General features: G+C 47.0%; 1 protein-coding gene across 1 annotated transcript in view; it reads right to left on the bottom strand.

Moving 5' to 3' along the window:
• Positions 1 to 22,839, bottom strand: part of LOC139275552 (target of Nesh-SH3-like) — a 198,151-nt gene that overhangs the window by 33,076 nt on the left and 142,236 nt on the right. The window contains exons 5-6 of the mRNA XM_070892720.1: positions 17,239 to 17,316; positions 3,292 to 3,424 (exon numbers count right to left, since the gene is read on the bottom strand). Coding sequence (XP_070748821.1) covers positions 3,292 to 3,424; positions 17,239 to 17,316 — 211 coding nt within the window. The remainder of the gene's footprint in view (positions 1 to 3,291; positions 3,425 to 17,238; positions 17,317 to 22,839) is intronic.

Genomic DNA, 22,839 nt, shown 5'->3' with positions numbered 1-22,839 from the left:
GATGGAACTTGCTCAGAACCTGGGTACATGAGGTGTCGTCGACGGATGAAAGTGCTTGGATGTCGTCCCAGTTCCAGCGGATGTTTCCCAGCCAGCTTCTGCCAAACAACGTGGTGCCATCCACAGCGGGAGTTCCTGTAGTGCTCCTTCATAGGAGACTTTGATTTCTGCACTGCCAATTACAGGGATTAGTTCCTTGGTGTAAGTCAGTTTGGTGTGAATGGGGCTGAGCTTGGGCTTGTGTGCTTTTTTTGCCCCACAACCTGTCGAAGGCTTTTTTACTCATTATGGACTGACTTGCCCCCGTGTCCAGCTCCATAGATACGGGAATGCCGTTCAGTTCAACTTTCAACATTATTGGTGGACATTTCATAGTGAACATGTGTACCCCGTACACTTCTGCCTCCTCAGTATGAGTCTCCAATTCAGCCTGATCCACTGTAGATCAATCTTCCTCTGCAACGTGGTGGCTTGCAGGGTTTGCAGCTCACCTGCATTCGTTGAAGGTGTCCCATTGTTCTGCAACCATTGCACGCATAGTGCTTAAAGCGGCATTGATGGGGCCGATGATCACCTCCGCAGCGCCAACAGGGTGTTAACTGTCTTGCATTAACGATTGATGCTGGACTCTGGGTCAATTGAGGTCGGGCCGCAGCAGCCGGCATGTACGTTCCGCCATGAACATTTCTGCTCGAGACCGACGTTACTTTATGCACAGTACTGGCCGAAACTTCTTTATTCTGCGAAATCTGCTTGGTGTTGTCGCTGGTGGACATAAATGCCTGGGCTATCGTTATGGCTTTACTTAGATTCAGAGTTTCTACAGTCAACAGTTTGTGAAGGATTGTCTCATGTCCAATGCGCAGTACAAAAAAGTCTCTGACCATTTGTTCTATGAATCCCTCAAACTCACAATGAACTGCGAGGTGCCTTAGTTCGGCGACGTAGCTCGCCACTTCCTGGCCCTCCAATCGTTGACATGTGTAGAACCGATATCTTGCCATCAAAACGCTTACCTTAGGATTTAGGTGCTCCCGGACCAGCGTACACAATTCTTCATAGGATTTCTCTGTTGGTTTTGCCGGGGCCAGGAGATTCTTCATGAGGCCATAGGTTGTTGCCCCACAGACAGTTAGGAGGATCGCCCTTCGTTTGGTAACATTCTCATCCCCTTCCAGCTCGTTTGCCATGAAGTATTGGTTGAGCCTCTCCATGAAGGCCTCCCAATTGTCCCCTTCTGAGAACTTCTCCCGGATGCCGACTGTTCTTTGCATTTTCGCGCGGTTGTTCATTATCTCGTCGCCAATTGATACACTCATAATAAAGGGTGAAACTGAGTACTGTGTGTAATGAGCATGTGTGACCTTAGCTTCTTTAATAAGATTCCAGAGTGCCGGTACCTCGTGGGTGGCCTGCTTATATGCTGTGCTCCCAAGGGATGCTGGGATCCCTTGGGCCCTCTGATGGTCAGGTGTCATGCAGGTTACAAAGGGTTAAATACATAACACCACTCAGGCTTTATAGGATTATATATATATGTCACAATCATAATGCCGATAATTACCTCCAACTCCAAATGTTATTTTTGAAATAAATTATAAATGCTGATATTAGGGAACAGGAATTCACAATTCACTGATGTACAATTTCCTCAGCTCTCAACCCAGACTAATGGAATGAAAATCCTTTCTCTCTCTGACAGTTGCAAGAGTCTTCCATGAGCATTAGCACACTCAACCCTACTTCACTGTAGGCATCAGTCCAGATTATAAAATTGGCAGTGAATTGCTAGTCTTATGCGGAGAGTTCATAAGGGTGGCTGTGCTATATTGGACCAGGGAGTAATTAATGCTGTCACTGGTTGCCAAAAATGTGAGTGACTCACTGATATCCCTCATTGCATGAATTCAAAAGAACATACATTTTTTTTGTAACTAAGTAAGGTGCATTATCAGCTTTCTATATAATCACAGAACACTTCCAACATTATTGCACTGCCCTCTGTATTCCTTAGAAAAACAGAATAAACAGCACATATATTTTAGTTAAGTTTTTTTCAAATCATTCCTTTTACAACTATTAGTGTGCTAACATGTTTACGTTCAATATGTAAGCCAGTCAGGAGCAGCAATTATGCATTTGACAAGCAATGCATCACTATCTGGCACGTTTACGAGAAAATGATTAAGATTGTTAGAGAATTGCAGTTAATCATTTGTAATTGCTGAGATAAGGAAAACAAAATGCCATGCACTGTAGTTCCATGATGCATAGCATGAAGCATTTTCAGTTCTAAGAATTGTGATACTTTAAATGTGGAAGAGATGATTAGTAGGCTATTAGGTAAATCTGTGTGGATTTATAATGTGGAGTGTTTCTGGTTACCACACAAGTTTTATGATGTTCAACAGCAATTAGGGACACAAATAGGCCAGTAGTCAGATTAAGAGCAGTTTGCGGTTTTTATCTAATTTTCAATAACATAACTCAATTCATTGGGGGTAGATGCGAGTGTGGGCGTGTTTTGGGCAGCGGCCGATGGAGCAGGCCACAACCACAGGCTGGGTCTCATTAGCATACAGCAGGAGCCGGCCAGCGGAAAGCGAGGCCCGACTCCAGACTGCCGCAATATTGGGCAGCCTCCAGGCCCCAAGGAGGAAGTAAGGTGGGGTGGTTCGATTTCTGGAAGTAGGGGGGCAGTGAGGCAGAGGGCGAGGTTCTTTTTTTTTGAGGAGCCCAGAGGAGTACTCCTGCTCCTCCGAGCCCCGTTAATAAAAACATTAATTACTGGGCTCCTCCTTGGCAGGACCGCCAGCCAATATTCTACCAAGCGTGTACAGTGCATGCTCCACCCAGTACTGCCTTAAAATGGCAATCGTGGGCCGATGTACTTCATAGGGTCACGATTTTATTTTAAAGGAGCCTATCGCATGGCTCAGGCCAGAGATCCAGCCGCCCAATAGCAGACTCGCTGGAAGACAGTTACAGTCACACAGTTGGCGGGAACTAGGCGGTAAGTGATTCCCCACCGTTTCCAAAGTGCTACTGTCCTATTTCCTCAAAAACTCCCCCACTGTATTTATGTTGAACTTTTCAGTGAAGGTAACACATTTTAGAAAATCTATTCTTGAGAAAGTTTAATAACATGCACTTTGATTAAAAAGAAAGAGATAAAGATCTGCATCAAAGAGATTGCTTCTAAACGGAGTAGGAATGTACAAATGGTTTCTTCATCCTTTGCATCTATATATATATATATATATATATAAACATATAGTTGGAATGTATTACCTTTCATCTCCACATTCATGGCCAACATTCTTATAAACTGTTCCTTTAAGACTGTGTGCCCATGTGAGAAACACAGATGTAGGGGTTCGAGTATCGATCGTTATCTGCGGAGGCTTGTGGAGATCTAGGTTACCTAAAATGGAGGTAATGTACACAGCGTCACCGCATGTTGAACAGGATACAATACATCCTTCATTCTACATTAAAAATATCGTTTAAAATAAATATTTGGATTGTTCAGCTTTTAAGAAATGAATTATTTATGCTTCAGCTTTTAATTTAAAAAAACAAATCCACGAGCCTATTATTCAACATGAGCAAACAATACAATGCCAAACTTGCCATTGGATATAATCGTGGCCATCGCTGAATTCCTTCAAGCAAAAGCTGGATTTGTTTCTGGCTGTGGCAGAGATCGCCTTTTCGAAGGTAGGTACTGCAGGGAATTCAAGGCCAGAGTGATTGATCTCCTGGACTGGTTTCGATCGCATAGATGGGTCAGAGAGGAAATTCCCAGATTTTTTTTCCCAAATTGGGCTGGGGTTTTTATCAGATTTTTTGCCTCCTGAGTGCAATTCGGATGGGGTGCAGAGCTAGGAGCAAGAAGCTTATGGATTCATGCCCAACATACTAACCGACACTCAAATAAACCAATCAATGCAGCAGCATTGAGTCAAAATTCTTTTCTGACAAGTAAGTGCAAGTGAACAGAAGAACGGTGCACAAAGGGATCCAAACTGGCAGGGAGAGTGGGATAAGACATTCCAGGGAAGAGGAGCACAGTGGAGCCTGGAGAACCCACAACAGCAATTTTTCACCAACAAGAGAGAGATAGTGGTATCCCACAATGACCAGTATTGGGACCTCTTTTATCCTCTTTTAGACATAGACATAGAGGGAATATTAAAATTGTTGATGATAGCAAATTAAGGGGCATGGCAAATTACGAGGAATAATACAAGACAACATAGAGTAGGGACAATTCAGATACGTGGCAAATACAGTTCAAAGTAGATAAATGTGAATTAGTACATTTTCACAAAAAGAACAAAAACTGCAGCCACCCTTAAAGGGGAGGGCGCACTGCCGCAGCCGCCATTTTATTTTAATTGTCAGCCGGCTCCTGAGTTGGCCCAACAATGGCAGTCGCTGGTTCGGCCGGGCCGTCAAGGGGCAGCCCGGCACCCCTCGAGGGTGTTGGCCCGCTGGCCCAGCCAAACCCCTCCCTGTTGGCCCAGTGGGCTCCACGTTTGCCTCACAGCGGCCCTCCCCTTTAAGTGAAGGGGAGGGACGTTGCGACGCGTCGCGCTGACGATATCACCGTCACCATCACTGGTGATGGACACGGCCTCACTCCCTCACAAACCCGCCCCTACACTGCCTCAAACAACACTCCAAAGCGCTGGGAGACAGTGTCAGAGTCAAAGAGCCCAATTTTCCCGCTTTTCCCTCTTACTCCCGCTGGGCAGTAAGTTTCCGGTGAATTCAAAGTGCCCTCCCCAATTTCCCGCTGAGGCAATTTTGACCCCCTATTTCCATCTCTGTAACATCGCCCAACTCCACTCTTGCCTCAGCTTACCTGCTGCTGAAACCTCACCCAGGCCTTTGTTATCTCTCGACCTGTCTATTCCAACCTACTCCTGGCCGGCTTCCCTAGTTCTACCCTCTGTAAACTTGAAGAGATCCAAAACTTTGCTGCCCATGTCCCAACTCGCACTAAGTCCCACTCACCCATCTCCCCTATGCTCACTGACCTACAGTGCCTCTGGTTAAACACCTCTATTTTAAAATTCTCGTCCTTGTTTTCAAATCCCTCCATGGCCTCGCCCTCCCTATCTCTGTAATCTCCTCCACAACTGCCCCCCCGCCCCCAAGATCTCTGCACTCCGCCAATTCTGACCTCTTAAATATTGTCGATTTTAATCACTCCATCATTGGTGGTCATGCCTTCAGCGGCCAAGAGCCTAATCTCTAGAATTTCCTCCCAAAACTTCTCGACCTCTATTTCCTCCTTTAAGATACTCCTTAAAAAGTACCTCATCTGCTCTAATATCTCTTTGGTGTCAAATTTTGTTTGATAACACTCCTGTAAAGCATCTTGGGATGTTTTGCAATGTTAAAGGTGATATATATATAAATTCAAGTTGTTTTTAAAACACACCTCTTTAACTAAGCTTTTGGTCACCCGCTCTAATATCTCTTTATTTGATTCAACATCCATTTCTTTGCCACCTAACAAGGCCTCTGTGTTGTGGTTTGGAACTTTTTTTTATTTTAAGGGTGCTATCTAAATGCAAGTTGTGTTGTTTCAAGTATGACCATGTTGAATATTTCTATTAATGTACCCTCAACTTTCTCTGCTCCAGTGCGTACAGTCTTAACTTTTCAAATCTCTCCTCACAACTATAGCTACATTAATCTACACTGCACCTTTACCATGACTCCCACTGTGGCTTAACCAAAGTATTATGTAGATTCATCACCTCATTACTTTTGTATTCAGTGCAACTATGTCCAGAATCCAAAATCCCATTTGCCTTGTTTATGGCTTTTCCAATCTGCAATCCTGCTTCTAAAAATGTTTATCTGCAGACATAGAAACATGGAAACATAGAAAATAGGTTCAGGAGTAGGCCATTCGACCCTTAGAGCCTGCAGCACCATTCAATATGATCATGGCTGATCATGCACTTCAGTACTCCATTCCTGCTTTCTCTCCATACCTCTTGATCCCTTTAGCCATAAGGGCCACATCTAATTCCCTTTTGAATGTATCTAACGAACTGGCTCAACAACTTTCTGTGGTAGAGAATTCCACATGCTCACAACTCTCTGAGTGAAGAAGTTTCTCCTCATCTCGATCCTAAATGGCTTATCCCTTATCCTTAGACTGTGACCCCTGGTTCTGGACTTCCCCAACATCGGGAACATTCTTCCTGCATCTAACCTGTCCAATCCCGTCAGAATTTTATATGTTTCTATGAGATCCCCTCTCATTCTTCTAAATTCCATTGAATATAAGTCTAGTCGATCCAGTCTTTCGTCATATGACATCCTGTCACCCCAGGTATCATTCTGGTGAACCTTGACTGCACTCCCTCAATAGCAAGAATGTCCTTCCTCAGATTAGAAAACCAAAACTGTACACAATATTCAAGGTGTGGCCTCACCAAGGCCCTGTACAACTGTAGTAAGACCTCCCTGCTCCGATGCTCAAATCCTCTTTCTATGAAGGCCAACATGCCATTTGCATTCTTCACTGCCTGCTAGACCTGCATGCCAACTTTCAATGACTGATGTACCATGACACCCAGGTCTCGTGGCACCTACCCTTTCACTAATCTGTCACCATTCAAATAATAATCTTCCTGTTTTTGCCACCAAAGTGGATAACCTCACATTTATCTACATTACACCGCATCTGCCATGTATTTGCCCACTCACCTAACCTGTCCAAGTCACCCTGCACTCACCACTAGTCACTGCCTGCCATTCTGAAAAGGACCCGGTTATTCCTACTCTTTGCTTCCTGTCTGACGCATCCACGTCAGTACATTACCCCCAATACCATGTGCTTTAATTTTACACATTAATCTCTTGTGTGGGACCTTGTCAAAAGCCTTTTGAAAGTCTAAATACACCACATCCACTGGCTCCCCTTTGTCTACTCTACTAGTTACATCCTCAAAAAATTCTAGATTTGTCAAGCATGATTTCCCTTTTAGAAATCCATGCTGACTTGGACCGATCCTGTCACTGCTTTCCAAATGCGCTGCTGTTACATCTTTAATAATTGATTCCAACATTTTCCCCACTACCGATGTCAGGCTAACCGGTCTATAATTCCCTGTTTTCTTCTCTCTCCTTTTTAAAAAGTGGGGTTACATTAGCTACCCTCCAATCCATAGCAACTGATCCAGAGTCTATAGAATTTTGGAAAATGACCATCAATGCATCCACCATTTCTAGGGCCACTTCCTTAAGGACTCTAGGATGCAGATTATCAGGCCCTGGGGATTTATTGGCCTTCAATCCTATCAATTTCCCTAACACAACTTGCTGACTAATAAGGATTCCCTTTAGTTCCTCCTTCTCGCCAGACCCTCGGTCCCCAGTATTTCCGGAAGGCTATTTGTGTCTTCCTTAGTGAAGACAGAACCAAAGTATTTGTTCAATTCGTCTGCTATTTCTTTGTCCCCCATTATAAATTCACCTGATTCTGACTGCAAGGGACCTACGTTTGCCTTCACTAATCTTTTTCTCTTCACATATCTATAGAAGCTTTTGCAGTCAGTTTTTATGTTCCCTGCAAGCTTCCTCTCATACTCCATTTTCCCCTTCCTAATTAAACCCTTTGTCCTCCTCTGCTGAATTCTAAATTTCTCCCAGTCCTCAGGTTTGCTGCTTTTTCTGGCCAATTTATATGCCTCTTCCTTGGATTTAAGACTATCCCTAATTTCCCTTGTAAGCCACGGTTCAGCCACCTTCCCCTTTTTATTTTTACGCCAGATAGGGATGTACAATTGCTGAACTTCATCTGTGTGATCTTGAAATGTCTGCCATTGCCTATCCACCGTCAACCCTTTATGTATCATTCGCCAGTCTATCCTAGCCAATTCACATTTCATACCATCGAAGTTACCTTTCTTTAAGTTCAGGACCCTAGTCTCTGAATGAGCTGTGTCACTCTCCATCTTAATGAAGAATTCTACCATATTATGGTCACTCTTCCCCAAAGGGCCTCGCACAACAAGATTACTAATTAATCCTCTCTCATTACACAACACCCAGTCTAGGATGGCCAGCTATTGAGTTGGTTCCTCGACATATTGGTCTAGGAAACCATCCCTTATACACTTCAGGAAATCCTCCTCCACTGTATTGCTATCAGTTTGTTTAGCCCAATCTATATGTAGATTAAAGTCACCCATGATAACTGCCGTATCTTTATTGCACGCGTTCCTAATTTCCTGTTTGATGCCATCCCCAACCTCACTATGACTGTTTGGTGGTCTATACACAACTCCCACTTGCGTTCTTTGCCCTTTGGTGTTCTGCAGCTCTACCCATACAGATTCCACCTCATCCACGCTGATGTCCTTCCTTACTATTGCTTTAATCTCTTTAACTAGCAACGCCACCCCCACATCCTTTTCCTTTCAGTCTATCTTTCCTGAATGTTGAATACCCCTGGATGTTGAGTTCCCAGTCTTGGTCACCCTGGAGCCATGTTTCCGTAATTCCAATTACATCTTATCCGTTAACAGCTATCTGCGCAGTTAATTCATCCACCTTATTACGAATGCTCCTCGCATTGAGACACAGAGCCTTCAGGCTTGTTTTTTTAACATTCTTTGTCCTTTTAGAATTATGTTGTAATCTGTCCCTTTTTGATTTTTGCCGTTGATTTTTCTGCTCTCTACTTCTACTTTTCTCCTTTATACCCTTTGCTTCTGATCCCTGCATAGGTTCCCATCCCCCTGCCCTATTAGTTTAAATCCTCCCCAACAGCACCAGCAAACACTCCCTCTAGGACATCAGTTCCTGTCCTGCCCAGGTACAGACCCTCCCCCAGAAATGGTTCCAATGTCCCAGGAATTTGAATACCTCCCTCTTGCACCATTCCTCAAGCCACGTATTCATCCTAACTATCCTGTTATTTCTACTCTGACTAGCATGTGGCACTGGTAGCAATCCTGAGATTTGAGGTCATACTTTTTAATTTAACTCCTAATTCCCTAAACTCAGCTTGTAGGACCTCATCCAGCTTTTTAACTATATCGTTGGTACCTATATGCACCAGGACAACTGGCTGTTCACCCTCCACCTCCAGAATGCCCTGCAGCCGCTCCGAGACATCCTTGACCCTTGCACCAGGAAGGCTGTCATGTATGTAACCTTCATGTAACTGTAACCTTCATGTAACAACACTGCATACTATATACACCTAAGAAATGCACACCTTGACCACAGGGAGTGAAGTTGTGGGAGACACTCCTCACCTGGTCACCCAGGTATATAAAGGGAGGTCCCACGCAGGGTCTGCACTTCTTGGTCCTGTGAATAAAGGTTAGGTCACAGAGTGACTTTGTCTGCAGAATGTGGCTCATGTGAATTTATAGTAGTGTGTAAGGACACAACATTTGGCGACGAGAAACAGGAATCAACGACTCACGAGAATAGCCACCGGTAGCACAGAGGAATGGTACTGTGTTGGTGCTGACTGGGACGATTTTGTTGAGAGGTGCCAGCAGAGCTTTGTCACGAAGGACTGCTGGGAGAGGCAGCGGCTGACAAGCGAAGGGCGCATCTACTGACCAGCTGTAGACCTAAGACGTACACGCTGATGAAAGATCTGCTCGCACCCAAGAAGCCAGCGGACAAAACCTTTGAGGAGCTCAGCAAACTGATCGGTGAGCACCTCAAACCGGCGAGCAGTAAACACATGACCCGACACCAATTCTATACTCACCGACGTTGGGAAGGGCAGAGCATACCGGACTTTATTGCCACCTTCGGCGCTTGGCCAGCCTCTAAGTTCACAGACGCCTGCAGGGGGGGAGATGTGATGGGATTTCTTTATTGAGGGCATTGGGCATGCCGGGATTTTCAGAAAGCTAATTGAGACCAAGGACTTGACCTTGGTAGCGGCGGCATTGATGGCTCAGACCTTCATGGCGGGGGAGGAGGAAATGAAGATAATATACGCGCGCAACTCTGCTCCAAACGTGGCGATGGAGCAGGGAATTAACATTGTAAATGTGACTCAGAACCCCGCAGGCAGGCAAGGGCAATTAGACACCACCCAGGCAGTAACAGACTCTAGGGTGGGTCATCACCAGAGACAATGGCAGGTTAAATGGACATTTACACCATCACAAGGGACAATCACGGGATGGGGCCATTGACACCCACTAACAGAGTGCTCAAGAGTAATCAAAGAGACAATCAGAGAGGAATGCCTGATAACAGCCCTTTTGTTCACAACAATCTCGGCACATGCTGGAGGTGCGGAGGCAGACATGCTGCAAAAACCTGCAGGTTCCAACAATTCATCTGTAGAAATTGTAACTTCAGTGGACATTTAGCCAGAATGTGCAGGAGGCCCGCAGCGAGGCTAATTACAAGGCAGATGAACCACAAGAGGGGTCTGCAAGGCAGGGTGATGCTTGGGACACAGCAATGGACGCTGAAGTTCAGCGGGTTCAGGTGGCAAACATCCACAGCTCATATACAAAAACGTCACCTATGATGATGAAAGTGTTATTAAACGGCATCCCGGTATGCATGGAGCTGGACACAGGAGCCAGCCAGTCACTTATGAGTGTCCAACAATTCGAGAAACTATGGCCACTCAGAGCTAGCAGACCCAAACTAGAACGCATTGACACGCAATTACGGACGTACACCAAAGAGATCATCCCAGTGCTAGGCAGTGCAATGTTGGTGGTCACACATAATGGATCAGAGAACCGACTGCCACTCTGGATTGTCCCGGGAAATGGTCCCGCGCTTTTGAGGAGGAGCTGGCTAGCTGAGATGAACTGGAAATGGGGGGATGTGCACGCCATTTCATCTGTGGAGCGAAGTTCATGCTCACAGGTCCTACAGAAATTTGAGTCACTATTTCAACCTGGTGTCGGGACTTTCAAAGGTATCAAAGTTGTGATACGCATCACCCCGGACGCCATAAAGCCAGAGCTGTGCCGTATGTGATGCGGGAGAAAATTGAGAGTGAGTTGGACAGATTGCTAAGAGAGGGCATAATTTCGCCCCTCGTCCCTGTCCTAAAAACAGATGGCTCGGTCAGGATCTGTGGCGACTACAAGGTCACTATCAACTGAGTGTCACTACAAGACTAATACCCGCTTCCGAGAGCGGAGGATCTTTTTGCCACGCTGGCAAGCGGCAAGCTGTTCACCAAGTTGGACCTCACTTCAGCCTACATGACCCAGGAAATGACCGAAGAATGCAAGCTACTGACCACCATCACCACGCACAAGCGGCTGTTTGTGTACAACAGGTGTCCGTTTGGCATTCGTTCAGCAGTCGCTTTCTTTCAAAGGAACGTGGAAAGCCTGCTCCCTGGAACAATCGTATTTCAGGACGACATCCTTATCACGGGTCGAGACACCGAGGAGCACCTCCACAACCTGGAGGAGGTGCTACGCCAACTAGACCGGGTAGGCCTGCGACTACAGAAGTCCAAGTGTGTGTTTTTGGCCCCAGAGGTCGAGTTTTGGGCAGGAGGGTTGCCGCAGACGGGATACGGCCTTCCGAATCCAAAACGGAGGCGATTCGTCGTGCGCCCAGGCCCGGCAACACATCGGAGTTGTGTTCATTTCTGGCACTCTTGAACTATTTCGGGAACTTTCTGCTGAACTTAAGTACATTGTTGGAGCCGCTACACATGCTCCTGTATAAGGGTTGCGATTGGTTTTGGGGGGACTATCAGGAACGGGCGTTCAATCGGGCGCGGAGCCTGCTTTGTTCGAATAAGCTGTTGACATTGTACAACCTGTGTAAGAAATTGGTTTTGACATGTGATGCATCATCCTATGGGGTTGGGTGCGTGTTGCAGCAGAGTAATGATGAGGGCCAATTCCAACCTGTGGCTTATGCCTCCAGGTCGCTCTCCCAAGCAGAAAGGAGATATGGGATGGTTGAAAAGGAAGCACTCGCATGTGTCTACGAGGTGAAAAAGATGCACCAGTACCTTTTTGGCAGAAGGTTTGAGTTAGATACGGACCACAAGCCGTTAACATCCCTGTTGTCAGACAGCAAAGCTGTCAATGCCAATGCGTCAGCTCGCATACAGCAATGGGCTCTCACACTGGCTGCGTATGACTAGACCATGTAGACTTCAGAATTAAATATTTTAAACCAATTAGTTTAATTGCGCTGACACGCTCAGCAGGCTTCCACTGGCCACCACTGAGGGGGCAGCGGAGCAAAGCGCTAAGATGGTCATGGCTGTCGATGCTTTTGACAGCGCAGGCTCCCCCATCACAGCCCACCAGATCAAAATCTGGACCAACAGAGATCCCCTCCTATCCTTGATTAAGAAATGTGTCCTGACTGGGGATTGGGCGCCCGCACACAGAGCATGCCCTGAGGAGATCAGACCGTTTCATAGACGGATGGATGAGGTCTCCATCCAAGCCGACTGCCTACTATAGGGCAGCTGGGTAGTCATGCCCCAGAAGGGAAAGGAAGCATTCATCAGGGAACTCCACAGCGAGCACCCAGGCATCGTGCTAATGAAGGCCATTGCCCGGTCACATGTATGGTGGCCGGGAATTGACTCAGACCTGGAACACTGTGTTTGCAGGTGCACGACGTGTGCCCAGCTGGGCAATGCCCCCAGGGAGGCCCCACTCAGCCCTTGGCCCTGGCCCACCAGGCCATGGTCATGTATTCACATAGACTACGCGGGCCCGTTCATGGGAAAAATGTTTCTCATTGTTGTTGACGCGTATTGAAATGAATCGAGTGCATCATATTGAATTTGTGCATGACATCTACCACTGTGGAGAGTCTGCGTGCGGTCTTTGCGACCCACGGCTTGCCGGACATCCTGGTTAGCGACAACGGTCCGTGTTTCACTAGCTATGAATTCTGGGAGTTCATGTCGGGTAATGGCATCAAACATGTCAGGACAGCACCGTTCAAGCCGGTTTCCAATGGCCAGGTGGAACGTGCGGTCCAAATCATAAAACAAGGCATGCTCCGGATTCAAGGACCCTCCCTTCAATGCCGTCTATCGCGCCTCCTGCTGGCCTATAGGTCCCGACCGCATTTGCTCACGGGAGTCCCGCCCGCGGAACTACTCATGAAACGTACACTAAAAACTCGGCTGTCCCTCATTCATCCAGTCCTGTCAGACATTATTGAGGGCAAGCGCCAGTCCCAAAATGAGTGCCATGACCATAACTCAAAGCGGAGATGTATAGAAATCAATGACCCTGTATTTGTTTTTAATCACGCCTTGGGGCCCAAGTGGCTTGAGAGTACTGTAATTGGCAAAGAGGGGAATCGGGTCATAGTGGTCAGACTTAACAATGGACAGATATGCCACAAGCATCTGGACCAAGTAAAAAAAGGTTCAACTTGGACACTGAGGAACCTGAGGAAGATCATGAGATGCTGCCCACACCGCCGCCAGTGAATGAGCAACAAGAACTTTCAGCAGCATGCACAGTCCCTGCGGCCAGCCCGGACAGGCCGGAATCACCACAGAGGACAGAGATGCATGCCAAGGCTCAACAACCAGAGCCCCAACTGCAGCGCTCCACGAGAGAGCGTCGACCGCCCGAAAGACTTAATCTTTGAGCCCACAAAACGTTGGGGGGGAGGTGATGTCATGTATGTAACCTTCATGTAACTGTAACCTTCATGTAACAACACTGCATACTGTATACACCTAAGAAATGCACACCTTGACGACAGGGGGTGAACTTGTGGGAGACACTCCTCACCTGGTCATCCAGGTATATAAAGGGAGGTCCCACGCAGGGTCTGCACTTCTTGGTCCTGTGAATAAATGTTAGGTCACAGAGTGACTTTGTCTGCAGAATGTGCCTCATGTGAATTTATAGTAGTGTGTAAGGACACAACAGAGGCAACATACTCTCCTGGAGTCTCCTTTGCAGCCGCAGAAATGCCTATCTGTTCCCCTTACAATAGAATCCCCTACCACTATAGCTCTCCCACTCTTTTACCTGCCCTCCTGCGCAGCAGAGCCACCCATGGTGCCATGGACTTGGCTGCTGCTGCCCTCCCCTGATGAGCCATCTCCCCCACACTGAGATCTCTCTGCCCAGTAATAAATTTACAGTATAATTTACAGTACATTTTACTGTACATTTTCCCCGCGGGGTGCTAATGGGTCGCCGCGGTGCATAAGGGGTCGCCACCGGGCAAAAAGGCCTTCAGATGCCGTGCAGAGTGCAGAGTGCACAGCGGCTCTCATCATCATAGACAGTCCCTTGAAATCGAGGAAGACTTGCTTCCACTCTAAAAGTGAGTACTCAGGTGACTGTACAGTCCAATATGGGAATTACAGTCTCTGTCACAGGTGGGACAGACAGTCGTTGAAGGAAAGGGTGGGTGGGGAGTCTAGTTTGCCGCACACTCCTTCCGCTGCCTGCACTTGGTTTTTGCATGCTCTTGAAGACGAGACTCGAGGTGCTCAGCGCCCTCTCGGATGCTCTTCCTCCACTTAGGATGGTCTTTGGCCAGGGACTCCCATGTGTCGAGGGGGGGGGGTGGTTGTTGCCCTTTATCAAGGAGGCTTTGAGCCCACCTGTGGGGCCTAGGCAGCTGAAGGCACAGCCACCAATAGTGGTATGATGGGTGATGCACATGAGAGCAGAGTCAAAGGAATGAAGAGTTTGGAGGGGTTGTTTGTATTGCTGGAGGAAGCTCGAGAGGTAGGGAGGGGTCAAGGCCATGAAGAGGATGGAACAAGAGGATGCAAATTTTAAATTTGAACCAATGGAAAGTATGGTGAAATGTGTTAGATTTCTTTCAATTCCTGCCAGTCGGAGAAGCCCCAAGTGAAAAACTTAAAATAAAGAACAAAATGGGAGAAATTGCCTGTGGCCCGATTGGCGGTAACCTGCTCGAGGTGATACTTCCTGCGCCCAGTGCAGAGGTCCCGCCCCGGCCACGGAATTGGCCTTACCACCCTCAGAGGAAGTAGAACGCAATCTCGCGCGCTTCACTTCCTCTTGGGGCGGGTCCAGCGGCACTAATGGAGCGCGATCGGCAGCGCTACGCGGATGCTCTGCCTAGCACTGACGCATTTCAACGTCCCTCCCCTTTGCTTAAAGGGGAGAGCCGCTGTGCACTCTGCACGGCATCTGAAGGCCTCCACTAGGCCACCAAGGCAGCGTGGTGCCAGGGCTGCAGCCCGTTACCCAAAACAGAGTGCCGGGCTGCACAACGGCGGCCAGGACCATGCAAGGGGAAAGAATTTGGGCCGACTGATTTGGCAAAACCGCAAATATGGCGATCACGCCCTTAAATTCCGCACTGCGAGCAGATGCCGGCCCACTTCACGACCCGTGAGGCTGGTGCTGACACCTGCTCACGGGGGGAGCGGGGGAATAAAGGGGTCGGCGCGTGGCACTAAGGGGTTGTGGAGTTTGGTGATGACGTCATCGCCGGTTGTGCAGCGGCCCAAGGCGTTACCCGCAAGGCGCGCTGTTGCCATGGCAGTGCCTCCAGAAACTCACGGGCTATTTCACGGGAGCCAGTAGTGCCCCCCCACCCCCCCGGGCAAAAAGTGTTTCGCGCCCTGGGCGATGCTAACGGGCGTCACAAAAAGGGTCAATTTTGACTCCAAAATCTCTTTAAAAGTGAGAATCAATGATACTGTTATGATCAGTAAATGCTGTGGTAATTCCAGAAGTGTTCAAAGAGCAACAGTATGCATTCTGTACCAGATTGGTATTATTTTAAAATATATTTTTGAATGCATTAAGTTATCTAAATAAACAGTTAGAAACTTTGGGAATGTTTTTGATTTGTGGAAGATAAAACATTGCTGGTACAGGTATTGTAAATTGAGATTTAAAAATCGACGTCCATTTAGTTCCTCTCGGGAACCATATTTGTAGGCAGAACATACAAGATTATAAAGATTATAAGCTGAATGCTACAGGAATAAAAACAGAAAATGCTGGAAATCTCAGTAGGTCAGGCAGCATCTGTGGAGAGGAAGCAGAGTTTACGTTTTGGGTCGATGACCCTTCGTCAGGATATATGTTGGGAACAGCAAAATTTTAACATTACATTTAGTAAAATTACTACTAGGGGAACAATTACTGAAAGCCACAGCCCGGAAATAACTGTCAGCGATGTTAACATACAAATATTCAAAATCTATTCCCTCTCCAGCTGTGCAAACTTTACAATGCTAGTTACAACACAGACCATAATGAACAGCAAAGACAATTCAGCGTATGACCCAACAAAGGAAGATGTAAGTTATCACTTGTCTCATGGGGAATCAAGGAAAGAACATAAGAACATAAGAATTAGGGGCAGGAGTGGGTAATTTGGCCCCTCGAGCCTGATCTGCCATTCAATAAGATCATGGCTGATTGTCTACCTCAACTCCACTTTCCTGCACTATTCCCATATCCCTTGTTACCCTTAATATCCAAAAATCTATCCAACTCTGTCTTGAATATACTCAACGACTGAGCTTCTACAGCCCTCTAAGGTAGAGAATTCCAACGATTCACCACCCTCTGAGTGAAGAAGTTTCTCCTCATCTCAGCCCTAAATGGCCGACACCTTATTCTGAGACTGTGACCTCTGGTTCCAGACTTCCCAGCCTGGGGAAACATGCTTCCAAGAGCCACTTTCCACTCCAATGCCCAAACAAAACACGTGATGCAGAAATATGCAACAAAAGCAGAAGAGGTGGGCGATATGAGTCCAGACAGAGTGCATTCTAATTTTAAGCACTTCACAAATACAAAGACTGCTAATGTAAGAAAAAAAACAATCTAACAGCTTTCACGTTACTCACCGGCACGTGCTGGAGACTGACAAGTGAACAAAGAATGCACAAAGCATGCAATAGTTAAGTAAATCCAACAATTTTTTTAAATAAACTAATATGAAGAGCTTTATTTACCATTTCAAATCTATATTGCTCAAAATGTTTTGGTAATCTGGTAATGAACAATAAATTAAACCTGATATTGAAGCACATGAATTTCACGAGTATCATTCAAACTCAAGTAAACTGGAATATTTGAGAGTTAGCTTTGATTTTATATAAAGCTCAACCAAGCTTCTGCTATACTTTGTGTATGTGTGCAAGTTTGTACAGAAGCGGCAAAGAAAGAAAGAGGGTATTATATAAAATGAACAGAATGTGGATCAATTTCAATTTCAGACATAATTGAGTAAGAAATAAAATTCTGAAACCTTTGCATTTTTTCCCCAAGGCAGCTTTGGTCTGCTCGGCTACTGGATGAACCGCTATGAGATATTTGGGGTTGAACTCTGAAAACAAAGAAAATAAATGAATACAAATAAGTACAACAGTATCACAATAGTTAATTGACAAAATGAATGTGTTGTTAATCAGTAATATCAGAAGCCACTGGGTTTTTGTTATGCTCTGTTAAACTTACATCTGAATGTCAGAATTGAAACTCCCACAAAAGTTAGCAGTCCAGGATTGTAAAATTGTAGAGCACTAATAGATTATCCCAAGTTTCTATGCTGTACATATTTTCTATTGTCCTTGTCATAGTCTCTAGGGTTTGGTTGGCCCAGAGGATTGGAACAACAACAACTTGTATTTATATAGCACCTTTAACATAGTAAAACATCCCAAGGTACTTCACAGCAGTGTTATAAGACAAAACAAATAAATTTGACACCGAGCCACATAAAAAGAAATTACATCAGATGACCAAAAGCTTGGTCAAAGAGATAGTTTGTAAGGCGTGTCTTAAAGGAGGATAGCGAGGTAGAGAGGCAGAGAGGTCTAGACAGGGAGGTCCAGAGCTTGGTGCCTAGGCAGCTGAAGGCACGGCCACCAATGGTTGAGCGATTATAATCAGGGATGCTCAAGAGGGCCTAATTTGAGGAGTGCAGACATCTCGGGGGGGGGGGGGGGGGATTGTGAGGCTGAAGGAGATTACAGAGATAGGGAGGGCCGAGGCCATGGAGGGATTTGTAACCAAGGATGAGAATTTTGAAATCACTTAATTAAGTTATGAATGAAATCTAGCTCCAAGAGATGAAATAACATTTCCTTTCTCCAGTGGCCAATTAGTGGCCAAGGGCTGATTTACAATGTCATGCTCATGGAGTAGCCCCAGCCCAGAGCAAATGATTAATGGACTCTGTTCCCCATCCCCTGCCAGCCAGCTGTATTGTTGGGAGAGTTTCCCGTTGTCTCAAAATTGGCCACTTTCCTCTCCATCACCACCTTCACCTCGGCCTCAAGGCTCTCTTCAGTGAAAGGGGCTGTTCTCAATGCTCTGCCAGACATGTTTGTTTTCTACCTAACAAGCAGCCTTTACTCAAAACTGTGCAGAACTCCTATAAGCATAGCAGCCCTTTCAGAGTTGCTGCACATTCATGGAGCATAAGAAAATTATTCAACTTCGTCAACCAAGCGGAATCCAGTAGGGTGGGTCACAATGCAAAAAGCATATGAACACTGACAGTGCAGGCTATTTCTTGGCCCAATCCCAACATTAGCTCCTGATTACCAATTTAGCTTGGCAATACAAAACTTCCTACTTAGATTCAAAATATCCAATCTCATAACTTAGACTTCGGATTTACAATAATTAAGAACAACGATCCAATGAGATCAGCAGATTTTCACAAAATTTGTCAGGGCATAAGTGAAATGATTTAATTAGCATCAATACTAGTCCCAGTAGATTGGAGTCCACAGCACCAGCCTGCCCTTAACATAACATTAATCAGCAGTACTTTGGACATTTCGCTTTAGTGAACATACAATTATCAGCATAATTAGTGACAATATTACAGCAATCATATATAGAGGAGATGACTGGTGTTTTGAGATGGAGGCATGAAGCTGCCACATTTAATCAGTAGCTGGACATTGCAGATAATCTGAGTTATAGTTAACCAGAGTAGTTAAGTTTGAAACTGGATATAAAGAAATAACATATATCTTTCCTAAGTACAGCACATGGGTTGATAGATATTAAAGAATAAAAGTTAATTGAAGTCATTATGTAAATTGTGCAGAATCACAGGGGCTGAAATTCCCCTGTTGTGCACCTCCCATTAGCGACTCCGGGGGGGCGCTAATGGGTAATGGGACGCAAATCTGTTTTTATCTTGGTGGGGGGGGGTTTGGGGGGGCGCTATTGGCTCCCGCAGAGTTGCGGAGGGATAGCGTCGTGCCCTGTTTGTAGCGCCGCACAACCGGCAATGGCGCCATCACCACGTGTGGCAACGCCTTCGAACCCCGCGGAGACTCCTTTCCAGCCCACGGTGGAAATTGGCCAGTATCCCACAAGGCTGCCACGAGGGGTGTCAGTGCCAGCCTCGTGGGTCGCGAATCGGGCCGATATCCGTTCGCGAGGCGGAAGTTAAAGGAACGGTGCGCTGTGCCACGGGCTGCCATTTTCCCGTTTTGGCCGAATCACCAGTTGGCCCATCTTCAGTCTCCGTAGCGTGGTCCAGGCCGCCATGGTGCAGCCTGGCACTCTGTTTGGGTGCCGGGTTGTGGCCTCAGCACCACGCTACCCTGGTAGCCCAGAGGAGGCCATCAGAGGCCCGGCAAAATGTGTAGGGACCCTCTCCTTTAACAGAAGGGGAGGGGCATTGAAACGCGTCAGTGCTATGTGGAGAAGCATGCAGCGCTGCCGATCGCATCGGATTAGCGCCTTGGATACCATCCCAATAGGAAGTGGAGCGAGCGACATTGCACTCCACTTCCTGTAACCCCAATTTTTTTTTGCAGGTCGGGGCGAGACTTCCACATCGGGTGCAGTATGTCCCTCCCCGTCTGGGTTTCCATCTGCAAACGGGGCGCTGGGTAATTTCGCCCCCACAGTTTCTCTATTATTGACATAAACATCCATATAATCACCAAGAAATCCAATAGGGAATTCAGAAGACACTTCTTTATGCAGAGTGGTGAGAATGTGGAACTCACTACCACAGGGAGCGGTTGAAGCGAATAGTATCAATGCATTTAAGGGGCGGCTTGACAAGCTTATGAGGGAATAGAGGGTTATGCTGATAGATTTTAGATGAGGAAAGACAGGAGGAGGCTCAAGTGGAGTATGGACTGGTTGGGCTGAATGGTCTGTTTCTGAGCCGTACATCCTATGTAATCCTATATATTGTCCAGACAGATGGACAATCAGGATGGATCTAGGGTGGATGAGAGCAGGAATTCTGGTGGGAAATCACTCATCCAGCTGCCCAATATCTGCGACCATTTTCAGAAGTGACAGTGGATGAAGAGTATGCATCTGTAAATCATATATGGAAATATATCATAGAACGCATTTGCTATCATTAATACCTTAGCAATGCTGGGCCACAGGAATGCCATTGTGTTCCAGGCATCCAGCATTGCTGGGCGGTATGTTCCTAAATGGAAGGGCCCCCTTGCCTATTGCGCTAGGAAAGGCAGTAAAATGGCCACTTTCATCTGCACCACCTTCTTAATTGTTAAATCTTTGCCTGCTCCACTACCGCTGGCCCCACCTGCCTGGAAAATACATCAGGGTACAAAGTGGGACAGAATGCCCCACCTATTTTTCTTTACCAGCCACCCAATTTTTGCCACAACAATGGGCACCTGGCAGTGGAAAGTCCAGGGTAACAAGTGTTATTTAGAGGTTGTGCAGCGGAAACAAACCAGAAGAATCATAATTTAATATGAATTGAAAAGCTTTGACTGATTCCTGGCCCGCTGAAGAACATCACTTGACTGCAGAAATTTAAAAGGTTAAACCGAAATGGAAAATTTTCAGAAGTTAAATGAAACACTGGTAAATAATACCATAGACAATAGACCTGGAAACAGATGTTTATTAATGAACTTCAATGGTTGCAGAAAAACTATTATGTATAGTTACACTGTGTTATATAGTATTTACAGCACAGAAACAGGCCATTCGGCCCAACAGGTCCATGTTAGTGTTTCTGCTCCACGAGAGCCTCTGCCTAGCCCTCTTCATCTCACCCCATCAACATATCCTCCTATTCCTTTCTCCCTCATGTGTTTAACTAGTTTCCCCTTAAATTTATATATGTTATTCGCCTCAACCACTCATTGGGGCCAAGTTTCGGCCTGAGTTGCTCCTTTTTTTTGGAGCAACTGGTTTAGAATGGAGTATCTTAGAAATTGCAATTCTCGGCATTTAGTTTGCTCCAGTTGTAGTCAGTCAGAACAGTTTCAGTTTGGAACAGATTTTTTTTTTTCAAAAGGGGGCCTGTCCGGCCACTTACGCCCGTTTTGAAAGTTTAGGCAGTGAAAACATACTCCAAACTAACTTAGAATGGAGTAAGTGTAGATTTTTGTACGCGCAGAAAAACCTTGTCTACACTTAGAAAAATCAGGCGTAGGTTACAAATCAGGCGTAGGGAATGGGGGGGGGTTTAAAGGGAAATTTACAAACATTAAACACTTCAGTTTTACAAATAAAGAGCCATCATCAATAATAAATAATAAATACATCAATAAATCAACCAATGAATCAATCAAAAAATATTAATAAAAAATTTTAAAAATTAAAAAATCAATAAATAAAACATTTTCTACTTACCGACTGCAGCACCGAGAGTCCTCCAACAGCATGCTGGGATGGCCCCCCCCAGTGTGTCTCTGTCAGTGTCTCTATCTCTCTGTCTGTCTCTGTGTGTGTCTCTCACTCTCTGTCTGTCAGTGTCTGTGTTCCTGACAGCGAAGGGAGGGGGGTGGAGGAGGTGGAGGAGGGGGAGAAGGGGGGTGGGGGGGAGAGGGGGAGGAAGGAGGATGGAGATAGAGGGGAGTGGGGGGATGGAAGAGGGGGATAGGGGAGGGGAGGGAGGGAAGGAGAGAGGAGGGAGGTAGGGAGGGAAGGAGAGGGGAGGGAGGGAGGGAAGGAGAGAGGAGGGAGGGAGGGAAGGAGAGGGGAGGGAGGAAGAAGAGGAGAGGGAGGGAGGGAGAGAAGGAGAGAGGAGGGAGGGAGGGAGGGAAGGAGAGAGGAGGGAGGGAGGGAAGGAGAGAGGAGGGAGGGATGGAGGGAAGGAGAGAGGAGGGAGGGAGGGAGGGAGGGAAGGAGAGAGGAGGGAGGGAGGGAAGGAAGAGGAGGGAGGGAGGGAAGGAGAGAGGAGGGAAGGAGGGAGGGAAGGAGAGGGGAGGGAGGGAGGAGGGAAGGAGAGGGGAGAGAGGGAGGGAGGGAGGAGAGGAGAGAGAGGGAGGAAGGAGAGGGGATGGAGGGAGGAAGGGGAGGGGATGGAGGAAGGAGAGGGGGAGGGAGGGAAGGAGAGAGGAGGGAGGGAGGGAAGGAGAGAGGAGGGAGGGAGGGAAGGAGAGAGGAGGGAGGGAGGGAAGGAGAGGGGAGGGAGGGAGGGAGGGAGGGAAGGAGAGGGGAGGGAGGAAGAAGAGGAGAGGGAGGGAGGGAGAGAAGGAGAGAGGAGGGAGGGAGGGAAGGAAGGAGAGAGGAGGGAGGGAGGGAAGGAGAGAGGAGGGAGGGAGAGAAGGAGAGGGGAGGGAGGAAGAAGAGGAGAGGGAGGGAGGGAGAGAAGGAGAGAGGAGGGAGGGAGGGAGGGAAGGAGAGAGGAGGGAGGGAGGGAAGGAGAGAGGAGGGAGGGATGGAGGGAAGGAGAGAGGAGGGAGGGAGGGAGGGAAGGGAGGGGAGGGAGGGAGGAAGGAGAGGGGAGGGAGGAAGGAGAGGGGAGGGAGGGAGGGAGGGAAGGAGAGAGGGAGGGAGGGAGGGAAGGAAGAGGAGGGAGGGAGGGAAGGAAGAGGAGGGAGGGAGGGAAGGAGAGGAGGAGGAGGGAGGGAGGGAAGGAGAGGGGAGGGAGGAG

Source organism: Pristiophorus japonicus, chromosome 11 (genome assembly GCF_044704955.1).
Source record: "Pristiophorus japonicus isolate sPriJap1 chromosome 11, sPriJap1.hap1, whole genome shotgun sequence".
Taxonomy (NCBI): Eukaryota; Metazoa; Chordata; class Chondrichthyes; family Pristiophoridae; genus Pristiophorus; species Pristiophorus japonicus.
The sequence above is the reverse complement of the archived record's forward strand: the minus strand, read 5'-3'. Positions and strand labels throughout refer to the sequence as shown.